Source organism: Rattus norvegicus, chromosome 2, assembly GCF_036323735.1.
Source record: "Rattus norvegicus strain BN/NHsdMcwi chromosome 2, GRCr8, whole genome shotgun sequence".
Lineage (NCBI taxonomy): Eukaryota > Metazoa > Chordata > Mammalia > Rodentia > Muridae > Rattus > Rattus norvegicus.
The window spans coordinates 181,427,159-181,438,032 of NC_086020.1; the positions used below are offsets into that span (position 1 = coordinate 181,427,159).

The window sequence follows — 10,874 nt, forward strand, 5'->3', positions numbered from 1 at the left end:
GTCATAAGGGGGACAGACACAGCAAGAGACAGCTCTAAATGTGGTAGAAAGGGCTTTTAATTAGAGAAAAGCAGTCTTGGGTCAGAAGGTGACCTGAAGAAGAAAGGAGGTGGGGCTGGGCTGGGCTGAACCTTGGATGAATCAAGCCTGCTCGTAGGGTGGAGACATCCTGTCTAAAATACATACGAGAGCCATTAAATCCTCTATAAAAGGTCTTGTTCCTCTGACAAGTACTCTACACACTGCTTAACAGAAACTTGTCCCATCCTGCCCGGGCATTAGGTAAGTTCCCTCCAGAAGAGCTTCTTGCTCATTTTCAATGTCTTGGCAAGCTGAGCTCATAAATCCAGGGCTGTCAGATCTGAGTTGTCAGGTCTTGGTGCTTAGCTGGAGGTAGGAAGGTACCCCTGAGAGCCTCAGGCAGGCTAAAGCCAGAGTGCTTGGGAAATGCTCTTCTGAAGCAACACAGCTTTCTCTTCTCAAATGAGTCTAGCCTGCAGTTCTTCTCACTAGATGACACCGGCAGCAGCAATGGAGCCGCTTACCACCCACGCACCTTCTTGGATCAGCATAACTTTTCTTTTCCTTTCTAAGGCTGTAGAAGGTTTGTTTCTGCCAACCCAGACAATAAGCTCAAGCTGCCTTATGGAGGAAGGGGCTATGCACTTACTTACTTACTTACTTACTCCCTCCCTTCCTTCCTTCCTTCCTTCCTTCCTTCCTTCCTTCCTTCCTTCCTTCTTTCCTTCCTCCAGCCCTTCCTTCCTTCAAGTTGATATATAGGCAACATGAATTCGTAGATTGATTCTAAGAAGCTGAATAATCACTAAAAAGATATTTGTTTTTCTTTTCACTATGTATAGGTCATGACTAAAGTCTGTCTTTTTTTTTTAAACATAGGGAAGTATTTGAAGTTATATGCCCTGAGGCACACAGAGGAAAGAGTTATTGACTCCTGGATCAGTAGAAAAGTTGTTCCTGCACAGTTCCCCTGGGGTCTAGACTTTCTCAATCCTCTGACCACACCGACTTTCTTTTTCCTGAACCAGGCCTCTTTCCTCCCCTCACTACTTTCTTCTCTACCCATGCCATCCTCTCCCCACAATTGTCCTTTTCCTCGCCAAAGTCCCTTCCCTGGTTTTCTAGATGCTACAAGCTTCTGTCTCTTTGTCCTTGAACCTTATCACCTTTGACATCTCTCCCCTTCCCAGTCTCTCTAAATCTTCTAACACACATGTCTCTTACTCATTCAGTCACACCCATCTTCCCCTTCACCTACCTCCAAATTCCTGTGTAATGGAAATCCAAGTTCTCTTTTTCGGCTGGGTACCATCCATCACAGGTCACCATTGGTTTAGATATAATGGACTACTTGTCTCTTAAGGAAACTGACCTCTCTGACACTCTCAGGATTGAAGGCAGAGAGCATCTTGGACTCTCAGTTAAAAGGCCTCTTACTCGAGAATGGCACCCCTAACCCTATTCTCTCCAACATGTGCAGCTCACTTTCTTCTCCTTCCTGAATCCCTTCTCCAGGAAAGTTGAGAAGGTAGGGCTGGACCCTTGGAGGGTCTAATCACTGTGTGTACTTAATGTTTTCTAATGTTTCCAGTAAAACACTAACACTCTAGAGACAGGCAAAAAAAAAAGAAAGAAAGAAAGAAAGAAAGAAAGAAAGAAAGAAAGAAAGAAAGAAAGGAAGGAAGGAAGAAGAAAAAAACTGTCCATAAGTATATACTAAAGAAATAGAAATATCTGCATTATGGTTAAAAGAAAATCGTGTACGCCTTCACAAATCTATCTCCTCTCAGCCTTTCCCCCACCTATGGAAATAGTAGTGATAATAAGGACCATAGCTATGCTACACAGGAAAGTGCTTTGTTAGCAGTGCATGCCTATAGTTGTACACAAATTATATATGTGTATATGTACATAATGATAATGATGATGACACTTAATAGCTACCACTTAGCATAAGCCAAGCATCAGCTGGGTGCTTTTTATGAATTATCTCCTAAAGCCTTTATGATACCTCTCTGAAGTAAGTGCTAGTATCAGCTCCATTCACAGTGAAGAAACTGAGGCATGGACAAGCAAAGCAGGTAGGTGGTGGAACCCGGCATTAAATGTTGACTCAGAAATTTCCATGGTCTGAGTGACTCTCCTTCCCATCATAAAGTACATTTTGAGGAGAAGAACAAGGAAGGTGGAGAAACCCAAACACAGCTGAAGACACAATGAAAGGACCGGGCCTTGGCATACTGTGTGGAAACATCAGGGGCTGACTATGGTGCCCATAAAAAGCATTTTCATATTTTCCAGCATAGCTTCAAAGATGCCTCAGTTGCTGCGAAATATCCATGGGATCATCGAAGCCTTCGGGTGCTATGCCAGGTCAGAGGGTGGCTGCAAAGTACTCACGAAGCAGGAGCTGAAGAGGCTTCTGGAATATGAGTTTGCCGACGTCATAGTGGTATGATATGTGGGGTGGAAGGGAAAGGCATGATAAGGATAGCTAAGGCGTGCTTACCTGCATGGGCTCGCACCTGAGGAATGTAAAAAGCAAGTAGCCAAATTCAAGCATCCTGCCTCTGTTAGTTGTACCAGCAGACATGAAAAACATGGAGGACAAAGGTCACAATAGATGACACATTGAGATTATTACAGAAAGGATAGATTCTTGGATCTGATCATCTGCCTTAATTCGTGTTAACTGCAAGACAAAGTAAAAAGACTCTCGGGGATAGTTCAGGCAAGAACAGATTCTTCAAATGGCCCAAAAGGGAAAGTAGTTGCTGGCGTACTAGGTGCATGCATGCTTAGCACAGTCTGCTGTCCTGCTGGGACTCCCCATCATGGGAACATTTTTGGAATATCATGGGGTATGTTCCTGGTATACTCCCTGTAAAGTTGGTGCCAGAGACAAAGTGCCAAGAGCAGTCAAAAGAAGGAGCCAGAAGCCCAGACAGTTGCATAATGAGCACATGCGTTCTTTCAACACATCTTTACCTGTCAATCATTTTGCGGATCTGAAATCAAGGATTTATATAACAAAAGGTGTTAGCTACCCTTGAGTAAGAGAGATGCTACAACAAAGGACACAAGTCATGAAACATCCCGGTGATGGAGCCAGGATGTTGAGTGCAATTGATGTGACCATATTCTACTTAGAAGAACAGTGCTGACCTGGCCTCATCTCTCCCCCAGAAGCCCCATGATCCTGCAACTGTGGATGAAGTTCTGCACCTGTTGGATGAAGATAACACAGGAACTGTAGAATTCAAGGAATTCTTGGTCTTGGTGTTTAAAGTTGCCCGTGCCTGCTTTAAGACACTGAATGAGAGTCCTAAGGGTGCTTGCATGTCTGACAAGTCTGAAAGCTGCCATGTTGGATCTTCCAAAGAGCTGGAGCAAGGACAGAGGGGTGGTGCTGAAGTGGCAAAGGATGGAGCAGCACAGCACTGTGAAAACAGCAGTTGTGGACAGAGAGATCAGGCTTCTAGAGGACAGGACAGGGTGGGGACACATACCCAGCATCAGGACAGCTACCCTACATGGGTCAGCAGTCATGACAGGCAGGCTGAGTCTCAGACACAGGAGATGATAAGCCAGCAAACACAAGTGACAGGACCAGTGGAACAGACCCCAAAAATAGAAGACAAGAGTTGCATCGGACAGAAGAGATCAGAGAGACAACCACAGATCAGCCAACAGACAGATGAGATCACAACTGAATCCACAACTCAGACCCAAGCAGGCACCTTCTACACACAGGGATCTACCTGTGATCAGAACAGAGGAACAAACAGCCTTACCCAAGACAGAAGTCAGACAGACCAAGCTTCTACACAACACTACCAGACACGGGCAGGGTCTCATACTCAGATACACAACCAGACGGTGGAACAGGGCTGGGGACAGCAGACAGGAAAAAACAACATCCAAATACAGGGATCTATCTATGACCAGAGCAGAGAGACTGAGATTCGTGGCCAAGATAGGAACCAGGCAAGCCAGACTGCTAAAGAACACCACCAGGCACAGGCAGAGTCATATACTCGGGCGCACACTCAGACAATGGAACAAGGCAGGAGCCAGCAGGAAGAAAATGGCAGTATCCAGACTCATGCTTCCATCTGTGGCCAAAACAGAGGAACCAAGATCCATGAGCAAGAAAGCAATCAGGTAGAACAGGTGGGAACAGGACACTGCCAGACACAGGCAGGATCAGATGCCCAGACTTTGGAGCATAATGGGAGCCATTCTGCACGACAAGTAGTGGCTCAAGAAAAGGGACAAATGCAGACACAGTCATGCATGGGGCAAAGCTGGACACCAGTGAGCAACTATGAGACAGGAGAGCCAGTGCTAGGACAGGTCCAGACTGAGATAGACACTGTTAAAGAAAGACAACCGTGGAACAGCAATCACCCAAGTCTGGCAGGAAGGCAGGGAGAAAGAAGCCCCACAGTGGTTAGAGAGGAGTGGGTCAATGACCACACAAGAGAAATAGTGATCCGAAGCCAGGATCCAGGCAGCCTGCACTCTGGTGCTCCTTCAGCTCAGGGCCAGGATACAGCACAGATGGAGAAGAAAGGAATCACAGCCAAGGGATTATATTCGTACCTGAAGACAGAGCAGCCATGACTTCTCCTGACTCCAGTGCCCATACCAAAAGACAGCTGCAGTGAGGTTGGCCTGCCTTGTCCTGTGCTGCCCTGTCACAGCACTTCACTGGACAGCTATGATTCTTCTCATTTGGTTCTTTTTCAGCAATCATTTCTACAAGGTGATTTCTTGTCTAAACTTACCTCTCTTGCCCGGTGCTCTCAGAAACTCACCTCTCTTATCTGCTACTCTCAGGAACAGGAAGCCATGGAGGAGGTCATCTCATTGCACTGAATTTCTTCCAACTTTCAGGGGGTTTCAAAGCTGTTTTATCTCTGCTATCGGTCCATTGCATCAATAAAGGCTTAGCAGCTGGTTTCAGTGTGTTATTCAATAGTTTCTACTGATGTGACAAACTGAGAGCTCTAGAGTTCTGATGTTGAACTGAACATAGCCTCATCTCTCAAGGAAGACTGAGTTAGAACGAGCTAAATAGAGGAGAGAGCACACTGTATACTTGGCAGAGATGGGTCAGGGATGTCTTCTTCCATAAAGATGCTTATTTGTAGTAGCCCTCAAAAGGACAACTAAGAGAAACAGAGATATAATTACTATCATTCAGTTCCTCTAATTCTAGAATGTTAAGACTCTATTCCTAAGCCAGGTCACAGAGGACAGGTTACTATTAAATGGAGGAAGACCCTGTGGGACTGTGCTGGGAAGGGAAGAGGGAATGCATTCCCCAGAACTTAGTCATGAGTGAGAAGCCTTGATCTTCCCCTCCCACTCTGTGCAAACACTTACCCTCCACGTTGCCCCACTTGCTGAGTATCAACAAGCTGTACAGGAGAAATGCTCAACTATTCTTGACTTTAAAAAATCATCAGGGAAGTAAGAGGGTTTTTGTTTTGTTTTCATTGATGTGTGTGTGTGTGTGCCTTGGTCAATACATGTGCACCACACATGTACAGGAGCCTGTAGAAGCTAGAAATAGGCATTAGATATCCCCAATTCTGGGGTTACAGATAGTTGTGAGCTACCATGGTGGTGCTGCAAATGGAACCTGCACTTCTGCAAGAATAGTCAGTGCTCTTGACTACTGAGCCAGGAAGGTACCACCAGTTTTAAATATGCCTCCTTATATCTCCAAGGGGGCTTTGTAGGACACTGAGATGGGGGTTGATTATGGGCTCTCTGGGTGAGCTCAATATAATCAAAGGGTCCTTATAAGAGTGAAACGAAGAGGTCAAAGGTCAGTAAGAGATGTAATCATGGAACCAACAGTTAGAACTTCAATCAAGGAGCATAGGGTGCCAGAAGATTCTTGAAGGTAGAAAAGCAATTCCCCAAGTGCTCCTCGGATGGAAGGTAGTCTCCAGAGCCTTGACTATAGACTTCTGACCTCCAGTGCCGTAAGATTAAAAGTTCTGTATTTTAAGTCATTAAGTTTGTGTGTGTTTGCGATGACAGAAATCGAAAAAGAACACACAAAACAAATACTTAGCACCAAGGCTAAGGGTAAGAAGCTCATGGGGAAGGCAGGGCTGGTTTTTGTGAAGACAACTTGATTTTCTATCCATGAACACAGGACTTTGGGTATAAATGCCAAATATAGACAGCAAAGAACTTTTAAGGACCCAGGAAATGTCATTGTCACAAATTCTTACTGGTGTAAAACACACTCAAAGCTGGAATCACAGAAACATTTGACATACAATCTGATAATGTATGTTTAAATACGCCTAATTGCAGGACAAAAGGATGTGGACAAGGTGACAGAACAGCATTTAATGTTATAGTCTCAAAAGATCTAAATGTAATCAGCTAACAAAAAAATTTCTGAGAGAGTCTGTGGAAAGCAGAGTTGGCTAGCTAGTTGTCTCATGTAAGTACACATTTACAAGGAAAAACTAGGAGTAAAAGAATTTCATTTCAAATTATACTCTGAGAAGAAAAGAAGGCATATATGATGGGAATTATGAAGTTCTAGAAAATCCTATCATTTAGACTAGGTAATAGACAATATTAATAGACAATAGGTAAGGGGAAATAGGGAATATTTAGTGTAAAATGATAAGCTGTAACAGAAATCCTGGGACAAGTGAGTGAAGGTTCTGCATCACCAAAAGACAGAAATGCCGCAAATAAAACAGAAACACACAGAGAACTATGTTGCTTATGCAAAGGACATGTTTCTATCAACATGAAACAAACTAACAGGAAAGAAAAGGAGTCTGGTATCATTTATAATAATGTAAAGGGTTTGTTTAACTATTGACGTGTTAGCTTTAATCTGAGGAAAAGTGAGAGAGAGAGAGAGAGAGAGAGAGAGAGAGAGAGAGAGAGAGAGAGAAAACAAAGGATAAAGGGTCCATCCACATTGGTGATGGGGATGACAAACAAGGATTTCCCCCTGAAGCAGGAGGTCTTGACTCATGGTAGAGTGTTGAGTAGAGTTCTTGGTATAGACCAAGGAGAACTGGAAAGAGAAAGCTAAGTCTGTCTGGGGATGCACTGTGACTACCAATCTGAGCAAAGAGGAGGAATATTCCTCAACTGTGCCTCAATTATTCGGACTCAAAAGAGTTAGCAGAATTCATAAATGTTTCTAGTCTCTAAAGAACATATTGGCCACCAACATATCCAAAAACCCTTAAGCAAAGAAGGTAAGAGGCCCAGGACCAAAGTACCCAGGATCCAGCATCTTGTTCCTCCACATGTCCTGTAACAACAGCAACAACAACAACAACAACAACAACAACAACAACAACAACAACAACACTAATGAAGACATATCACACTAAGGAAAATAAAAAAGAGGCAGTATAATATGCCAAGTTTTTTGGCCAAGAGGACCACACCCTAAAAAGCCAGCAACAGATTGCCAAGAGATGTCAGCCATCCTCACTGAGATCTTCTACTTCTGAATTCAGTCAAAACGTAAGATAACAAATAAATGATCAGAACATGGAAATAAGAGGACACTTTAAAACACCAAATGAATAGACACTTTTTAGTGTCTATGCATTTGATGATAGCTAACTCTAATAAAGTAGAAACTATAGGAGACAGGAGGAAAAAATTAGAGAAAACAATGCTGTAAATATAAAGACTCTAATTGTCTCAGTTCAACATAGTAAATGCACAGAAAGAACAGTCTGACCCATATGATACTTATTTTAAATGTGTGTGTGTGTGTGTGTGTGTGTGTGTGTGTGTGTGTGTGTGTGTGCCACCTCTGTGTAAGAGTTACCCGATACGTATGTTGGGAACCAAACTTGGGTCCTATGGGAAATTCAAAACCATCCTTAAGCCTTGAACCACTTCTCCATCCCTCAATATGGTTTTATATAAAGAACTTTCTTAAGGTATATACACATACATGTTTGTATGTATGTATGTGTGTGTGTGTGTGTGTGTGTGTGTGTGTGTTCTTGTAGAGGCCAGACCAGACAAGGTGTCTTCCTCAATTTTTTACCTTACATTTTGAGGCAGAGTTTTTCACTGAATCTGGAGCTATCAGATTCAGTTAGACTGACCTGCCAGCAAGTTCCAGGGATGCTCCTAACTTGACCTTTCCAGCAATAGAATGCAGAGGTATGCCACAGTGCCAGACTTTAAAAAAAAAAAAGGTGCTGAGGATCTGAATCAAGACCTTACGTTTGCATGGCAAATGCTTTAATGACTAAGCTATCTCCCCAAGCCCTGGATAAAAAACTATTTTTTAAAATAAGTTTTTATATGAACCAAATTTTTATTTCATAACCTAGCAATAAAAAGTACACATGGAATAGTTAATAACAGGCCATAAAAAGACTCACCAACATGAATGCCTAAACATGAACTGAAGAAGGATGACCCCAGTAGACTCACCAAAGTGGATGGGAAAAGCTCACGAGGCCTCAACCCTGCATGAAGAACAGGTAACTAAGGAATGCTGAGAGCAGGAGAGATAGTCTTCCCCAGAGAAGAGCACATCAACTGGTTATGCAATACCAAATGGTCAACCTTGAAAACATAAATAGAAGGAACACTATACAGATTGATCAGGTTGTATTTAGGAAAATATAGGTGTATGCAATTTGTGTTTATGTATGTGATGTATCTGTGTATTTATATATGCATGAAACAGAAATTAATGGAAAAAAAGGCCACAAATTTGAAAGAGAGAAAGGAAGGGTATGGGGGAGGGTTTAGAGGGAGGAAAGGAAAAAGAAAAATTTTGCAATTGTACTATAATCTCAAAAATAGAAGAAAAAAGGGTACTTGGGAGAAATACCAGGTGCTTAGTAAGTGCTCAAAAAAATCACAATTTGTTATTAGGAAGGACAAATATTAATTTACTATTATTCAAAAATAGAAATAATACAAATATGATTCCTACAGATGCATGAAATATTGATAAATATTACCAGGCCATGTTATTGCTGGAAATTAGCAGTGACATATGCAGTATTAAACAACTCTTAGACAAAGGGAGATTAATAGAAAATAAAATTGAATCATCCTTTAAAAATGATAGTTATTATTAAAAGGCTGGAAAAACGCCAACTCCCCCAAAAGTGGAATAAAAAAATTAAAATCACAAGGAGAAATTAACAACTAATAATAAAAAAGCAGTCAATTAGTGAACAAGTAAACAAGTTGCTCTATTAGTATTTTTAATCAACATGCTATAAACTATTAAGAAACATAAGTTTTTAAGATAAAGCAGGGGCAATAAAGCACAAACGCACACAATGAGGAATATTGATGGATAAAATATGTAAACTCATGGTTCACATAAGAATACAATTCTCTGGCCTTATCTGGTATCAGTGGGAGGAGACGCCTTTGGTCCTATGAAGGCCTGATGTCCTGGTGTAGGGGAATGCCAGGGTGGTGATGTGGGAGTGGGTGGGTGCATGGAGGAGGCACCCTCATAGGAGCAGGAGGAAGGGGGAATGGGATAGGAGTTTTTCAGAGGGGAAATCAGGAAAGGGGATAACATTTGAAATGTAAATAAATAAAGTATCTAATTAAAAAAAACTAAAGACCAAATAATTCAATAAAAAATTGGTCATTGAAATTGAAAGAAAAAAAAATACAATCCTCAGGATGGATGAAATGGCTCAGTGATGGGTCACAGGGCTTAGGGACTGATGTTCTGTTCCTACCACTCACAAATGCCTGTGGCAAAGATCTGAAATTTACTTCTGGCCTCTGTGGGGACCTACACACACAGATGTACACACACACACACACACACACACACACACACACACACACACACAAACACACAAATAAAAATAATTAAAATACAGTTCTTACGTATATTGAAGACAGCATAGCTTGTTTAATACTAGAAACTCAAACTATATTGAGAAACCATTTTTCACCATTAACATCATAAAAACCTAAAAATTTAGGAATAGCCAGAGGGTCTCATACCTCCTGGTGGGGACAGAAAATGATTCAGTGCAGTTCAACACTGTAAATGCCTGTCTTGTTCCTGCTCTGTCCTCTGTAGATGAAGCTGCACACAGCCACAGTCAGATCCATTAGATATGGATTAAGCTTTATGTCCCCTTGTATGGATACAAAGGAACTCAGACATCGTCTGATTTTCACTGCCCTAAACAATGAGACAGAGATTTAGCTACAAATGATTATACATTTGTCTCAAGAATACCTGTAATGATAAATTTATGTATCAACTATATGTTATATCTGCATGCAAATTACACTTCAATATCTAAACACGTAGACAAGATATAAGCATGTATGTTCACAATTTATATGGGAGTAACTTCCACAGGCTATGTCCAGTGACTTAGGGCACACCATGTCTTCAGGGTTTTTTGGTTCAGATTAGGCATTATGGTAAAAGGTCACACCTCAGTTCAGTTTCTCATAAGAGGTGTGCCTCTTATCAAGGTATTTGTCTTAATAGCTTTGTCTCTATTGTGGAGAAAATAATGGCACCTCTACATAGGTAGGTATGAGAATAAATAAACTCATACACTCGATTCCTAACAAATGGCATACTAAGCCTTCAGCAAGTGCTACAAACTGAATGAAGCATTCAGGCCAGGCATTCATAAAGCAAGAAATGTTTTAAGAAGAAAAAAGTCTAATCAGATAAACTTTGACCAATACAGAAGATCCTTACAGACTTCAATTTCTTCTCATAAAGACAATTTTGACTTTTAGCAGCTCAAGTGACCATGGTTAATTGGGAGATTTAAAACTCAAAGAAAACCCAAGAATTAGGAATGAATCAGTAC

At 41.6% G+C, this 10,874-nt stretch overlaps 1 protein-coding gene across 2 annotated transcripts; it reads left to right on the forward strand.

Annotated features, from left to right (window-relative positions):
* Positions 1-225: 225 nt before the first annotated feature.
* Crnn (cornulin) lies at positions 226-4,984 on the forward strand. Of its 2 annotated transcripts, XM_063281596.1 has the most exons (3): positions 226-282; positions 2,323-2,473; positions 3,208-4,984. In XM_063281596.1, exons 2-3 carry the CDS (start codon positions 2,336-2,338, stop codon positions 4,645-4,647), a joined length of 1,578 nt encoding a protein of 525 aa, XP_063137666.1. In that variant the 5' UTR covers positions 226-282; positions 2,323-2,335; the 3' UTR covers positions 4,648-4,984. The 2 variants fall into 2 exon arrangements, with proteins under 2 accessions (XP_063137666.1, NP_001414358.1); NM_001427429.1 differs by lacking the exon at positions 226-282 and having other exon boundaries at positions 3,208-4,835.
* Positions 4,985-10,874: the final 5,890 nt, after the last annotated feature.